At 43.5% G+C, this 16983-nt stretch overlaps 1 protein-coding gene across 4 annotated transcripts in view; it reads left to right on the top strand.

Annotated features, from left to right (window-relative positions):
- Positions 1-16983, top strand: part of LOC118361099 (kazrin-A-like) — a 222801-nt gene that overhangs the window by 96425 nt on the left and 109393 nt on the right. For all 4 annotated transcript variants that reach the window (XM_052482877.1, XM_052482879.1, XM_052482881.1 and 1 more), the window contains exon 2: positions 15172-15279. In XM_052482877.1, coding sequence (XP_052338837.1) covers positions 15172-15279 — 108 coding nt within the window. The remainder of the gene's footprint in view (positions 1-15171; positions 15280-16983) is intronic.

The following is a 16983-nucleotide window of genomic DNA, read 5'->3' on the forward strand; positions in this document are numbered from 1 at the left end:
CTCATTAAATTGTGGGAGAGGAACGACAAGAGGAGGAGGGGGCATGGGAAAGTCAGTCAGCTGAGGAAGATGCAATGTCTCGTGGGAGAAGAGAGGAGAGAGGTGACGGGCACGGAGGAGAGCGAGAAGAAAGGAATTATTATTAGGGGGCTTTATAGAAGTGGTTTAATGGTTCTACTGTCTGTGGTCCTTGATACTTATAACAGGACCCATCGGCCATCACAACCTCTTAACTCCAACCCAACTTACTACAACTCTCTGACTAACTGTTTTAGTGGGTCTATCTGACTCCAGTCTTACTGCCTGACTTACCAGTCTGGAGTGAGTTTAGTTAAAGTGTTGTAGCTAACGTCATGGTACTTCTGTTCATAGGCATCATACCCATAAGGGGCACACGGGCGCGTACCCCCTCAGATGTATCTTGTTAAAAAAGAAAACAACAAATTCTAGCCCCCCTCTGGCCATCCTCAGACTTTGTGTCCCCTCAGATTTATCTTGTTAAAAAAGAAAACAACAAATTCTAGCCCCCCTCTGGCCATCCTCAGACTTTGTGTCCCCTCAGATTTTTGGGGTGCATGATGCCCCTGCTTCTGTTTGTTAAATACACAGAAAAACATCACACACAGACAAACACTGACACGTGTCATTTTGTATTTCGCTTCGACAACTCAGACCCACGCCACTTGTAGAACATAACAACCATTGATTTTACAACTGTCACTCTCTCGCAACTATTTGGCTGGGATGTTGAGAGAAATTAAGTGACAAGTTTGTTAGGGATATTTTCTGGAAACACCCCTGACTAGTCTACAAGTCACGTAACTTTACTCCTTTGTCCAAGGGTGTTCCTTTTAGACGTTAGCAGTCAGACACTAGCTCTACTACCTCTACTAGTCTACAGCTTTAGAATGGGACTACTGGTGTGGCTCTGTGTTGACTGTCTAACTCAGGTCTCTTCACTGTGTACTATTTGGCTCCTGTAGAGGGGACACAGAGATGACAGGGGCTTGAAGTATATATATGTGGTAACAGTCGGGCCCCGCTGGCACCTGGTAACAAAGATGGAAAGAGATAGAGAGTGGGACACAGAGCATGAGAGGCAGGTAGGCAGGGAGGGAGAGAGGTAGGGAGAGAGAGAGGAGGAGATATAGACAAATGTTGGAGTGTAATCAGAGAGAGAAAGAGAGTGAAAGTACAGAGAGACAGCACGAGAGGGGGACATTGAAGTCAGAGCACCTACAAGGAAGTTTATCCGTCCGTTTGCCAATGGTCAGCGTGCATCATTGTCATGTCTTCAGGAGGGTTAGACAGAAGCCTATTTTGACACAGCCACATGTACCATGTTGCCTGGTTCTGTGTGCATACTCAAACAGAACCATATGTTTCTATGTAAATGGGATACATAAGAAGATAGCCCTCCAATCATTGAATACCATTTAGAGCAGTGGTCACCAACCTATTTTTGAGTCGAGATCACTTTCCGAGTCAAAATGCAAGCCGAGATCTACGCCCCATTTTTTGGGGGACATGACGGAAATCTAGGCAACATTAACATATTAAAAACAGTACTGTAGTAATGAGGTTTGTGCAGTAGGCTATATATATATCAGACCATATTTGTAAAATTATATTTAAACATTTGAGGTAGGCTATATGATCACACAGCTGGGTGAGCATACATTTAAATAATTACCTTTTTTGGGGGGACTGATGGAGCCTGCTGGTCAGTGTTCTGATGGAGCCTGATGGTCAGTCTCAGTGGAGGGAGAGAGCAGCGGACTGAGGGTCCGCCTCTCAAAGTCCCTCACCTCTCCCTTTCTTCCACTGACTCTGACTAAAAAGGGAAACCATCTTCCAGATGATGGCGAAATTCGAGTCGCACCGCATTACCTCTGACCCATGCACAAATTGGTGTTGTTACTCCTATGGCCAGAGAAAGTGAAATATTCCTCGATTTTAAACGCAAACCTATCGATACACTTTCCTACTCATTCAGTGCAGCTGCAGTGCTGGTTGTAGCGTGAGCGGAAGTAGGGAGAACGTGCATTTTATGGTTTATAAAAGTGTTCAATAGAAAGTGTTGACAATGCTGGGTAAAAACTTAAACATGAACTCACTCAGAAAAACAGCAGCTCTTTGTTGTATTTGTGAAGACTCTCTCTAGTCGTGGTTTAAAAATCTCACAGTATCAACCTTTCTATAGATTTGTTTTACGCCTGCTACGATACTGAAGACTGGTAATGCAGCCACGGTAATCAGACGCCTCATTTACACCGACAGCATCATTGCATTTTAGTACACCAGAAATGCATTAGTTTCCAATAGAACACTGCATTTGCCTTGCAGCATTGCGTTGCAGAGGCAGTTGCAGTGTGTTCTGTGTAGTGTATAACGTTTGATTGATCGACCATATGCATCACATTGTATGCGTAGAAGGCCTGACAGAAATGCGAGCAGAAGGTGAATATTGAACTTTTGTTGCACACAAATCCAGATGATGCTGCGTACCATTTTGCACAATGACGTTGTAGGTGTGAACGAGGCATGAGCCATCTAATTGGCCAGTGGTAGGCCAATAGTGCGCACATAACATGGTTCAACATGTATATGTTGGATTCACGTCTCCATCTCGACCAAACATTTCAAGAATAGGACTAAATCGAATCAAAAATGTAAATACACTTTAATCTTAGTCCTATTCTTAGCTTTGAATTTTGGTTGAGATGGATGCGTGATTCCAAAATGTCAATTATTAACTTGTAGACCAACTGGAATTAAAGCCAGACTAAGTGTGGAACTATCCAAGCAGAAGATACAGCTCCTTCAAATGTTGATATGTGGTTACCTTGACAACCGAACACAATTCAAGATGACTAAATATCATTACATTTGAAATTAACCAGAGGTTGAAACCCTAGGTCTATTGTATTGTCTGTTTTAGTTGAATTCTGGGCTGAATTGAAATAATGGCTGTTGATTACTTTGCAAATGCCATATAGGCCTAAATAGCATCATTGATGATATGAGTGATAAAGTATGGTCCCATTTCATTGTCTCTGTTAACCTACCCTTTGGAATGACTTTGATAGCAACAGTGAATCTATTTAGTTTTTAAGTGGCAATCTCTCAACAATCATTCTCATGATAGCACATTGGTAATAGTCAGGGACAAATATCATAGCAGGGCTTGGTTAAAACCCTGAATGCAAGACCAAAGGGGAGCTGTAGATAGATCAATAATCCAGTAGGAGGTGCTGAGCAGCCTATACATTTTTTCTGATAGTGAATATAACGTTGAAAATCCGATGCTGTTTTAAAGTTATAAATTCTTTTGTCTATATTGAAATTTGGCTACCACGATGACATAATCCTGTGACCCTCAAAGCAACAGTTTATGTTGATTACTTTTTTCGAATCGAATGTATTTTCCACTAAGATTCCACGTCACAATACGTTGACAAATTGCATTGAAACATCATTGATTCAACCAAACACAATTCAATATTAATTCAATAACAGTGAATAGCCTAAAGTTCTTACAAACTAATGTAACATTCAACTTTAGGGGTGAGTAAAAACATCCATAGCCACATTTTGAGGTTACTGTAACTACAGTATACATTTCCTCTTATGTAGGTCTAATCATGTAAAGCAGGCATGTTCAAGACAGCATGCACAGGTCGTTGCAGGTCTTTGGAGATTGTCACAATTGCTGAAATAATCTTGAATGGCGTTGATCACTTACACAATGTAATGTAATCTCAACTGCAATCCAGGTCATTTGGTTCTGCTATTAGATGAAGCAAAGTGATTATTCTGTTGTATAAATAAAAACAATATCTGACATTGTATTCCATTTGAACTTTGCTGTGCTTTTAAATGGTTGAAAGTGCAGTGATAGACATTTGTGATCCACCACCTTGATTTGGTCTTATGTAGCAAAATGTTGTATTTTACATTGGATAAAAGCAAAGACACAGAACTACACAATTGTGTATCATACACGGCATTTGAGGAGCAATGAGAAAGTAATTCTGCTTTGAAAGTTGAAAAACTTGTAACCAAGCTTTTGAGAAACACTTTAATTAAACTTTTTGGCCAACATTTACTGACACTGAGCGTTTGTAAATTCATCAGTTGTTCTGTGCTCTGGCACACTCAGATGAGAGTGCTCTGAAATTGTAGTGGATAGCCAGACAGAATTTACTAACGCACATTAAATGGTTATTTGATTATTGGAGTCTTTTGTTAAGACATGTAGCTAGCTAGGTACCTAGCTAAACAATGAACCATAATCCCAATTCATGGCGTTACTACCCTGCATGAATCTGCAGGTAGCTAACCAATCAGGTTCAATGTTAGTTAGCTAACATTAGGCTATAACTAGCCAAGCAAATGGCTCTGAGATACGAATAATAAGATCATACACGCAATGTTAGCTAGCGAACCAGTCAGCTAATTTTAGCTAGCTAGCGAACAGTACACTAACTTGAAATGAAAAATCTTTATGTCAAAATTAGAAACGTGTAATATCTGATAGTCTAGCTAGCTATATTATCTTACACATGATCTGAAATCGGAGTAGATAGCTAGAGCGAATAACCATCTACGTCTATCAACAGTGGTTGCAGTGACATTATATTGAAATGGATACTTGCATAGTGGAGTCTATTGTTTAGACATGTAGTCAGCTATCTAGCTAGACAACAAACCATAATCCCAACTAATGATGTTACTACCCTGCATGAATCTGCAGGTAGCTAACCAACCAGGTTCAATGTTAGCTATCTAGCTAGCCAGCTAACATTAGCTAGTTAATAGTACACTTTAACTTGAAATGAAACCACTTTCTGTCAAAATAAGAAACGTGTAATATCTGAAAATGTAGCTAGCTAGCCTATCTTACCCATATACATCATGGCTGGATGTGTCTCCTGTCACGGATGCCATGGTTGCCCTTAGTTTGAAGATGTAATCCAGAGACAGGTGTTTTCTCCATCTCCTTAGCTATCTTACTCAAATTCCACTGATTTCAAAACTTGGTCCTCCAGAAAGTGGAGACCAACCCGTACGCAGTTTTACTATGTGATACAATTTTTTTAAAGCCGAGTTAGACAGGATTACCCACACACACCGACCAGCTCCTATAGACAGAAGTGTGCTATATGGCAGACCAATCCAAACTCATCTCTCAGCATGTCCAGACCACTCATTATCTTAGCCTATCATGCTAGCGGGAAGGTTGCTTCCTTTTTCAGTGGCTAAACCAACTAGGCTTGTAATTTAACAATTCTATTCATATTTACAGGTGGCATGCACGTTTATTATTAAGGCACATGTTCTCATGTTCGAGAAGGCATTTCTGCCAAAAAACGCATTTAGATTTTTTTTAACGTTTACTTTCAAACGGCTCTCCTGCGAAGTAGTGGCCCACGACATATGCCTAGTTTCCTGAAGCGGGTCACATTTGCGTGACAACCAAACCAAAAAACAGGCATTTTTTTCCCATTGGAATTTGCTTTTAGATGGTAAATTACACTAACTTTTGTCTGGTGTTTTGAGTGGGTGAATATACTGTAAATTATAATGTCATTTATCAACGCCTCAACCAAATATTACCTAATTATCCACGTTGAAATGACGTGGTGTGCCCAGTGGGTCATTTGGCCTGCGTAAACTGCATTAAAGTGTAATGGCGTTCTTCGTTTGTAGAAAGAGAGTCAGACCGAAATGCAGCGTAGTGGTTACTCATGACTTTAATAGAAAAAGTGACACATGAAATAACGATACAAAATACAAAACAACAAACGGAACGTGAAACCTATTACAGCCTATCTGGTGAAACTACACAGAGACAGGAACAATCACCCACGAAATACACAGCGAAACCCAGGCCACCTAAATACGGTTCCCAATCAGAGACAACGAGAATCACCTGACTCTGATTGAGAACCGCCTCAGGCAGCCAAGCCTATGCAACACCCCTACTCAGCCGTAATCCCAATAATCACAAAAAAAACAATACGAACCACAACATATAAACCCATGTCACACCCTGGCCTGACCAAACATATAACGAAAACACAAAATACAATGACCAAGGCGTGACATAAAGCGAGATCTTGGTATCTGTTACAGTGATCTGTTGGTGTCCAAGCCCCAACAATGGCAAATCCAAACCTGGAAGCCTGTAGTAAATGCAACTGACGGACCTGGTCTCTCTCTCTTTCTCCAACCCTACCATATAGTTTATTGTGAGAGGAAAAGGAGGCACAGATCGCCTGTTTCTGGAAAATTGTTGAATTCTTTCTCTGTGACTGTTTGTCGCTTTTTAATCTTCCTCCGGCCGTGATGTGGCTCAGTGAAACTGAGGCAGCAAGGGTCCTTGTGGCAAAGAGCTGAATCTTTATCTGCAGGATTATTTTCCTGCTGTAGCAAACTGGCTACTGTAGCAAATTAAGATCCTACATCTGTACTTTCTACCTTTGCAACATGATGTGAAAATGGATATGTCATGTCATTTCAAATGATTGTTTCTGTAGCTAGCATAGTCTCGACAGAAAAGGGAGAATAGGAATATTCTCTAACACACTGATCCAGCAATTTACATAATTGCATTACGAAGTTTATCTCACTGTAAGGACATCATTATCTATTTCATTAGAGAGAAATTACCTTTTTCTCTCAGTCGTGTGCTTGACTTGTTAAATAGCCCATTATTAATAAAGAAATATATGGGTTGCCGTTGAAGTGATGCAGCCTGTTTTGTAGAGCATAGATAATCCTCTCTTGTTTAAATCAGTACCACACAATCACAGTTAGCTACAATTATTTTATGTCTCTGCAGACACATATTTGTATCTAGAATATATAGTCTGCTGGCCTGGAAGAAAATCTTCATTTTGCCACCATGTTGCAGGAGAACTAAGTTTTAGACTTGTCGTGTCTTTGAGGTTTAAAAAGGCTTCCAAAGATTATAATTTCCACTTTGAAATCAGACTTGATTTTCCCTTACAAAAAATGTATCAACCCCTACAAAAATTGTAATTAATTTTGTGTTGCTGCAGGATTATTTTCCTGCAGTAGCAAACTGGCTCAAATTAAGATCCTACATCTGTATGGCGTTTTCCAAGCATACATTTCTAGCTTCTGGTGAAATTACATTATCATAAAAATATGTTGAGGACAAAAATGGGTAGTGAAATTTTGAAAAAGATTTTAAATAATGTTGTTCTATGCATTTGAAGATACATTATCCCTTTATCAGCTTTTCTTTGTGACATAACAGCCTTTGAAGTCAGAACCATTTAGATGTGACTGTTTGAAGTCAGTTGATTGAATTTCTGGGAAACCAATATTATTTTTGATTTGGAAATCTTTCAATCAGTTGAATAAAAGCGAAGAGACAGATGAGCTGTTTTCATTTGCTTTGCACCTTCCACACAAAAAACAGACAAACACAAACAAGCAGATTTCTCTCTTTTTCTTTTGTCTTGAATTACCATACGTGTAATGTATGCATTGTTAGTGATCTGAAAGCACGCAGATAAGGGTGTGTTTGTCGTTTGCTGCCAAAAATGACTTATCCGCTTTAACTCCCTGTGGCAGATATCCACACTCGACGGAGATAGTAGGCGAGCAGCGTCTTTGCAGGTTAATATTGCAGCATCAGCTGAGAGAGAGAGAGAGAGAGAGAGAGAGAGAGAGAGAGAGAGAGAGAGAGAGAGAGAGAGAGAGAGAGAGAGAGAGAGAGAGAGAGAGAGAGAGAGAGAGAGAGGTGAGACAAAGGCAAATAAGTTAGAGACTAAAAAAAACTAAAATATATCCTATACTGCATACATTTACCATACTCACCTTTCTATCTCCCACATGATACAAACCAACATCACAATACTCCTACAACCGTATATCGTAAACATCTTCCCCAGCTATAGAGACAGCCCCCCCAACACACCATATCTCCTCAAACGTCTCTACACATTTTATAATTTTATAGAACTCAACCTCAACCCTAAGGCGCACAGAGACCATCCAATTAAATATTAGTTAAGAGTCTGTTATTCCCTCACCTTTGACCCTGTTCCTTCTTATTAGCCAAATAATGTCTGAGCAAACAGAAAATTCAACAAAATACATTTGGCTTTCTCCTTATTGGAATACCTGTATCCCATTATAAACATCCCAACAGTAAAAACCAACCCCAACCTCTCACACAGACATTCCAACAGAGACATTAAAGGCATTAACCTGGTGCACACAAAAAACACATGAATCTCCCGGGTGGCGCAGTGGTTAAGGGCGCTGTACTGCAGCGCCAGCTGTGCCAACAGAGACTCTGGGTTCGTGCCCAAGATCTGTCGTAACCGGCCGCGACCGGGAGGTCCGTGGGGCGACGCACAATTGGCCTAGTCGTCCGAGTTAGGGAGGGCTTGGCCGGTAGGGATATCCTTGTCTCATCACACACCAGCGACTCCTGTGGTGGGCCGGGCGCAGTGCGAGCTAACCAAGGATGCCAGGTGCACAGTGTTTCCTCCGACACATTGGTGCGGCTGGCTTCCGGGTTGGATGCGCGCTGTGTTAAGAAGCAGTGCAGCTTGGTTGGGTTGTGTATTGGAGGACGCATGACTTTCAACCTTCGTCTCTCCCGAGCCTGTACGGGAGTTGTAGCAATAAGACAAGATAGTAGCTACTAAAACAATAGGATATCACAAAATTGGGGAGAAAAAGGGGTAAAATTCACACAAAAAAACACATGAATCAGTTTCTTTCATTTTACAGAAAAGACACCCCTGCCCGATTCCCGTGCCAACCAACTGTTAGTGGCCAGGGCTCCATGAAGAACCCTTCACTGGAGGTCCCCTGACCTCTTTGGTACTGGAGTTTGTAGAGCCCCCTCCACCTAAAACCCACCATACTCTCCGCCCCACATACCCCCTGCCACTGATGTGCCTTCACTCCTGTTAGGCTTCTAATGTTCCTAACCTTAACGCAGAGGTTGTATAGGACTTTACCTCCCACATCCTCAAACTCCACCATGCTCGGAGTGTTAAAATCTATCAAGTCCTCCAGACCCCCTTGCCAGTCTCAAGTCTCTGCCGTCACCTGCAGTGGCGGAAACATTGGTGGCCCCTCTCCCTTTGACCGCTCAAACATCCCCCTTACCGGCTCAGACAGTGCCACCTGGACCTCCTCCAGGAATCTCTCCAGCAGCCTAAGAGACGTTATTCTTGTTTGTTGTGCCAAGACTTCCGTGGTTTTCCACCCCTCCTCTCCCAGCAGTCTCAGGTCATCCAGCCTTTGTAAACCCCCTGCCATCAGTTGCCTCTGCAGGGTGGCCGACTGAACCGATCTCAAGGGAATGGTTGGGTTGTGGAAGATAGGCTCCTCCCACACCCATAGCCCAGGCTCCACACCCCCTTCTCGTATGGGCCTTAGCAGCTGCCAGGCCCTCAGCATTGCAGAGTGAAAATCTGAGAGACCTGCTGTACTCAGCCTCTCCAGCTTCATGAGGAACAGCTGCCGGTCCAACCCTAATCCGCCAGCTCTCCTCAGCAGCACGCATGCTGGCTCCCTCCAGCCAACATCATCATGGTACTGCAGTCTCTGCACCTCCACATTTAGCCTGAAAGCAGCCATCCTGCTCTCCATTTCCACCAGGCCCTGTCCTCCTTCGTGAAAGGTCATGTACAACACTGCTGCCTTCAGCCAGTGATGGTCTGACCAGAGGAAGTCCACCAGCTTGCGTTGCAGGACTGCGAGCAGACCGGCGGAGGGATTGAGGACAGCCAGTTTATGCCACAGGGAAGATGCCACCAGGTTGTTAATTATCAGCACCCTCCCTCTATATGACACGTGGGACAGGAGCCACCACCACCTGGCCAGTCTTGACACCACTGCCTGTGACAGCCCTTCCCAGTTCTTCCTTACCCACTTCTCCGAGCTCAGGTACACCCCAACACTTTAAGCCCTTCAGAACCCCACTGCAAACCCCCTGGAAGCGGAGGAGGAGCCCTATCCCCCCATGCCCCACATAACAGAGCTTTCCTCTTGCCCCAGTTTACCTTAGCTGATGAAGCTCCCTCATACACCTTCAGACTGGTCTGTAGTGCCTGCATATCCTGATAATCCCTGACCATCACAAAAACATCATCTGCAAATGCTGACACTGCTATGCCTGTCACCACATCCATTCCTGTCCAGCACGCTCCCTGCAGTCTCCTGCATAGCAATCCTAAAAAAGGCTCAATGACTAGTGTGTATAACTGCCCAGATAGAGGGCATCCTTGTCTAATGCCCCGTCTCACCCAGACTGGCCTACTGAGCCCCCCTCCCACCTTGACCATACATGATGCCCCAGCATACAACAGCTTCACACAGGTCAAAAACCTTTCCCCAAACAGATACTCATGGTCCACTCTATCAAAAGCCTTCTCTTGATTTAAAGAGACCAGTCCAAAGTTCACATTAGAACCTCTCGACAAGTCCAACATGTCTCTAATTAAGAACAATTTGTCCGTGATTGAGCGTCCCGGTACACAATATGTTTGGTCCTTATGTACTATCGAGTCCAAATGGGACTTCAGTCTGTTAGAGAGGACTTTGGCAATTATCTTGTAGTCCGCACAGAGTAATGCCACACGCCTCCAGTTCTTAAGTTCACACAAGTCCCCTTTTTTGGGCAGGAGAGTTAGAGCCGCCCGATGGCAGCTCATCGGCAACTCTCCTACCCCGACGCATTCACGGAACACGCAAAAGAAGTCCTGTCCAATTACTCCCCAGAATTCTTTATAAGACTCCACTGGGAGTCCATCGATCCCCGGTGCACGACCGGGGGACATCTGAGTTACGGCCTCTGCCAGTTGACGGGACAACAGAGGAATGTCCATTTCATCCCTCTGTGCCAGAGAGAGCTTAGGGAGTCCTGCGAACAAGACTTGAGCACACATAGGATCACACACTTCTGCCCTATACAATTCAGTATAAAACTCCACAGTCCGCTCCCGCATCTCACCCACCACAGAGGTCACCCGCCCATCTGACAGCCGTAGACAATGCATACCCTTGGCTTCACCGCTCTGTCTTTCCAAACCAAAGAAGAAGGAGCTGGGAGAACCTAGCTCTTACAAGTGCTCCCTTTGCTTTAACCTGGAAAAAACTAGACCCAGCCCCCGCTACACCACCATCCATAGCCTGACTAGACCCAGCCTCAGCTACCCCACCAACTCTAGCCTGACTAGACCCAGCCTCCGCTACAACACCATTCATAGCCTGACTATACCCAGCCTCCGCTACACCACTATTCATAGCCTGACTAGACCCAGCCTCAGCTACCCCACCAGTTCTAGCCTGACTAGGCCCAGCCCCATCTACACCACCATCTCTAGCCTGTCTAGGCCCAACCTCATCTACACCACCTTCTCTGACATGACTAGGCTGGGGCTTCTGCTGTCTGCATCTCCTTACCCCCTGCACGTTGACCTCGATTTCCCCCACTGACGCTTGTACCCTCACCTTGTCTACGGGCTTTATGTGTGCACGCAAAGCTCTTATGCCCCAAATCCGTACACTCAAAATACCGTAGACTATCTGTGCTGGCAAACCCTGCATAGAGCCCCTCCCTTTGCCTCACTTTACAATGCACATTTAGTTGTTGCTCATTGTTGTTCAGAAACATTAACACTTGTCTCCGGGAACTAAAAAATGTGCTTAACGGCATCTGCCTGAAAGCCTACTGACAGTACACGAAAACCGCTAGCAAACTTACCAAAATGACTCAGCTCTTTCCTGATTTGGTCATCCGTAATAAATGGAGGCAATTTTCAACTACCACTCTTGTCGAAGGGGTAGAGAGAGAGGTGAAATTGACACCAAAACATCCCTTACAAATATTCCGCTAGCAATGAGCCTACCAACCAAATTAGCCCTTTTCATGAACACAACCACAGCTTTGTTCATTCTAGAAGCAGAATGTATAAATTCAGCTCCTACCTGTTCACCGACCGCGAGCAGAACCATCGCACACACCACACCTTCCAAACCCCAGGAAAGTTACTCTGTCCTCTTCCACCCTAACTTTGAAAAAACTGTGGATACCGCTAAAACAAATATTGCATTAACCCTCCACCATAGAAAAATGAAATTGAAAGAAAAGACCAAGAAAATAATCAAGAAAGTTAGTTTAGGACAGAGCCCTCCACACTAAACACTCAAACTAAAAAAACTCCCAGCATGCACTGCAAGAGAGAGAGAGAGAGAGAGAGATAAGCAAGCAAGCTGTCAGTTCAATGTTTCGCCAAGGGAAGGGGACGAGGGAGATTCTACGGGTTACTGTTGCCGGGGGCTGACATGTCTTATCTGGCCGCCGCTGTCGGACAAGACGGGCCTGCCCTGTTGGGTAAACATGGGACAGAAAGAGAGATCATCCATAACAACATGATTTATGCAAAATAGGCTGCAGCTCGGGTTTAAATTAAATGTAATACTTCTTCGCAGCCTTGTGTAGGCACTCTGAGAAGACAAGGCAACAGGCAAGGCAACTAACTATCTAATCATCTTCCATATGTGCTCCCACTTTTACGCAGTTAACATTCCCCCACTCATTCTGAGTTTCTATTCAATAGTTTGATGTACAGCCTACATTATTTTTGCTGTAAATAAAGGTCTAGTGTTTTGGTTGGGATTTTGACTTGTCAGAGTAGACACATTTTTGCACACACCGAGCACATTATTCCATCTTGTTTACACATTTACATGCATACACACATCCACAGACAGAAACAGTCCTATATATGCATGCCAGGAGATGCTAAATGTGTTTTTGTTAATTAATGGTCAATGACCATGAGACCGACAGTTATTTGCTTGACAATCACCAGCTGGCAACCTGCCCTTACTGTTTCTCTCTCTCTCTCTCTCTCTCACACACACACGCACACGCACACGCACACACACACACACACACACACACACACACACACACACACACACACACACACACACACACACACACACACACACACACACACACACACACACACACACACGCACACACGCGCACACACACACACACACACATGATGCTGCTCACATAATGGCCAATCCTTGACGCAAGTGTGCTCAGCTACGTGGCTTCAGATCAATATGAAGCAGCGAGACCTTAAGAGATTTACACTCACAAAAAAAGCCATTTGCTGGAAAAACATTGATCCAGGAGACATATCCAGGTGACCTGGAAAACAATACAAGAGGGTACACAATGACTCCATCTGCCACAAAATGGGATTATTTCATAGACCCAGAAGGTCTGTGGATATATTGGACAATAATTTAATAAACCACTTTGCTAAGCTAGCTCTACTTACATAGGCTAGTGCCCATCGGCCTCTTGAACCCCACACCTTTTTATTTGTATTTCTATTTACATCTGTGACTAGGGTGACTAGGGTCTGCTTTCCATGACGGACTCTTTTGGCAACTTCAAAGGTAAAACAAATATAAACAAGGTAGCAAAATGTGTTCAGAGGTGGGTTCTCTTCAGACAGACAACTCTCTCAACAAATCACGAGGCAGACATGCCAGAATTTCATGATTCGAAACCAAAGTTTGCTGGCATTAGTGAAGGTAGTTGATGCAAACTAGCCACTTGCGAAAGGCACTGAATTAACTCTGTGATCTCCATCTTGCTAGCTACTATTTTGTATTTTATTCAAGTGGATAAGGTAGTGACATAGGCAGTAACATAGTTTCTCTATGCCAAACTGACATTATATTGGGGAAAGACATTGTTAAAACCATAGCATTTAAAAATGGTGGGAGGTAACCCAGATGTCTAGAGAGACTACGATCTCAAATAGGGCACCCTCTAGAACACTTTCTAGCCTCATCTAGGGCACTATCCAGTGCATGTTCACATAGGGTCTGCATCTCCAGCCAGGTGGTGCTGTTTTCCTTAGACCACTCACTTCAATACGGCCATACTTAATTAACTTTCACCTCATCCACCTCATGCTCCCTTATGAAGAGCAGTTGCCAAGGGCAAAAACAGGCTGATAGCTCTTTAATATCCACATAGAACGGCAAGACGAGTGATCTCTCCATAGTGACAACATGATGTAGCCTCCAGACCTATCTGTTCATCTCACACATCTGTGTTCAATTATTGCAATTCATTTCAGCCAGATAACGAGGCCTTAATAGGCAGTGGTGGGTAGATAATGAAGGGATGGGGATAGAGGAAGATGAGGAGAAGGGCAGAAAGAGGACACAGATGTTACTGTGGCTATAACTATCATCCTGGGTGATGTAAAATCACAGCAGTGGTGTGTGTGTCTGTGTGTGTCTGTGTTTGTGTATGCGTGCATGTGAGCGCGAACATTCATATGTTTGTGTGTTCATGTTACATACTTTACATACATATTATACTGTATGCATGACTAACAAGTCAAATGTGCTATTCTGGTCATGAAATGCTAATGTTGCTTATGTCTCACCAGTGGATATAAGTCTTTAGGAGCACTCTGGCAGTAATCCTGATTAATATTGGTGCAGCATTGTGGCTAACACTACTTAGTAGCATATGAGTATAAATACTGTACATGCATGTTGATTTGAGAGGAGGGAGAGTTATTGGTCATTACATTTGCCTTGAGAGGAATCGTTCATGATGACGAGTGTTTAGTGTGGCTGCATTCATTACTTCCTTCCTATAACACAGGCACTGTATTTCTTGAACAAATTTTCATGTCCTCCCTCACACTTTATGTACCCATCTACACGCAAACTCTCTTCATCCATGCTTTTTGAAAATCCTTATCTGTTGAAGTCATTTAAAGCAAACCAACACATAACTCTTGTGGATAAAATTGATAATGCTTGTTAATGCCATTGATCTATCTACCGCTATTGTTATCAAATCAAATCAAATGTCATTTGTCACGTTTCATGAACAACAGGAGTGGACTAACAGTGGTGTGCTTACGAGCCTTTTCCAAATATGCAGAGAGAAAAAAGTATAAATAATTGAAAAAGTATAATACGAAGAATAGTCCCCCCGCCGCACGCACTCACGCACGCACACACGCACCCAAACACACATATATATACACACACATAGTCACCACTCCTATCAGAACCCAAATGTGTTCAAACCAATTGTCCTCTCCTCTCCTACAGATCCCTCTGTACACCAGAGGCAGAAGCAGCCAGCGACCGATCTCTGCTACAAGAGTGACATCAAGAGCCTAATGGACTTCAGCACCCCAGACTCCTCTCTGGACAAAGGTAAGCCACTAGCCACCCTCCGCTTACACATGGTATTGCATTATAAACTGACAACCCTGGCATAGATACTGACTGCCAAAGCATTGGTTCATTCTATAAAGTAATATATGGGAATATGATAGTGTGCAACTCATCATATTTCCACATCCCCCCACATGATTTTAGACATGTTTACAAATGAATTAAAAATTTAAAAATGAAATGTCTTGAGTCAATAAGTACTCAACCCCTTTGTTATGACAAGCCTAAATAAGTTCAACTATAAACATTTTCTCAACAAGTCACATAATAAGTTGCATGGACTCCCTCTGTGTGAAATAATAGTGTTCAACATGATTTCTGAATTAGTACCTTATCTCTGTACCGGACACATACAATTCATTATCTGTAAGGTCCTTCAGTCGAGCAGGGAATTTCAAATACAGAGGCTTTCCAATGCCTTGCAAAGAAGGGCACCTATGGTTAGTTGGGTAATAAAAAAAAGCAGATTGTGAAAGTGCCGCAGGTAGTGGCAGCTGGGTGGCGGTGTGGGCTAACGTTAATGTGCCGCTAATATTATAATTTTTAATATTGTAAAAAAAAAAAGTATGCATTATAATAACCTATGGGACTTGTTATACATCTAAGACGGCGTAGCAGTGAAGACGTGTTTGTTTTGTCCTCTCGCATATATATTTCAATTTATTTTCAATCTCTTTTCAATTTTTAATTCAATTATACCTTCCGGTAACCTGCCTCACCCAATATGATACGGAATCGCTATTATTTTCAATTTTAGAACACATTCAAGAACCTCCAGAAGCTAACCAGCTAATTAGCTACAAGCTATTTAGTCATTGTTAGCCACTGCTTTTACCGGCTTTTACCTTCTGCACAGATACCAGCCCTGTTTTTAGCCTGGATAATACTCGCTAGTCTACCAGTATCGGACTGTCTCTCCACAACAATGCCGGATTCCTGCCGTAATCCCTGGACCACTACTTCTGATCTTCACAGCTAGCTCACAGCTAACTTGCACTCACCGTGGCACCCAGTACCGAAGCTATCCCTGAGGCCCACCTCCCGGCCTACTCGGCTGTTCACCCAAACCACACTCATACACGGCTAGAGCCCAAAACTCCACCAGATGATCCTTGCTGTAAACTCTGGACCTTAGCACCGGATCACCACTGCTACCGATTGGATATAGTGGCTAACGCCACTGCCACGAAGCTAGCACCAGTTAGCCGTGAGTCAGGCACATCTCCCGGCTAGCAAACTAAATTCCACAATACTTCTTTCGCCATCTGGCTTGGATTCTCTGTCGACACGGCGCCCCGACTGGTCTGCCGACGAATACTCCATCCGCTGTGCCTTCAACCGGCCTCCGTCGGAGCAGACACTCCTACTAGCCCAGGGCTACTAACTTTAAATGCCGTGTCGCTAGCATAGTGGCCGCTACCCGGTTCCATCTACTGCTGCCCCCTGGACACTATGATCACTTGGCTACATAGCTGATGCCTGCTGGACTGTCCATTAATCACGGTACTCCATTCTGTTTTTGTTTTTTTGTAAATGTTTTATCTGTCGGCCCCAGCTGCGAACTCAGGCTCTGTGTGTAGTTAATCCGACCCTCTCTGCCTAGTCATCGCCATTTTACCCTGCTGTTGTTGTGTTAGCTGATTAGCTGTTGTCGTCTCACCTGTTGTTTTAGCTAGCTCTCCC

Source organism: Oncorhynchus keta, chromosome 28, assembly GCF_023373465.1.
Source record: "Oncorhynchus keta strain PuntledgeMale-10-30-2019 chromosome 28, Oket_V2, whole genome shotgun sequence".
In the NCBI taxonomy this organism is placed as follows: Eukaryota; Metazoa; Chordata; class Actinopteri; order Salmoniformes; family Salmonidae; genus Oncorhynchus; species Oncorhynchus keta.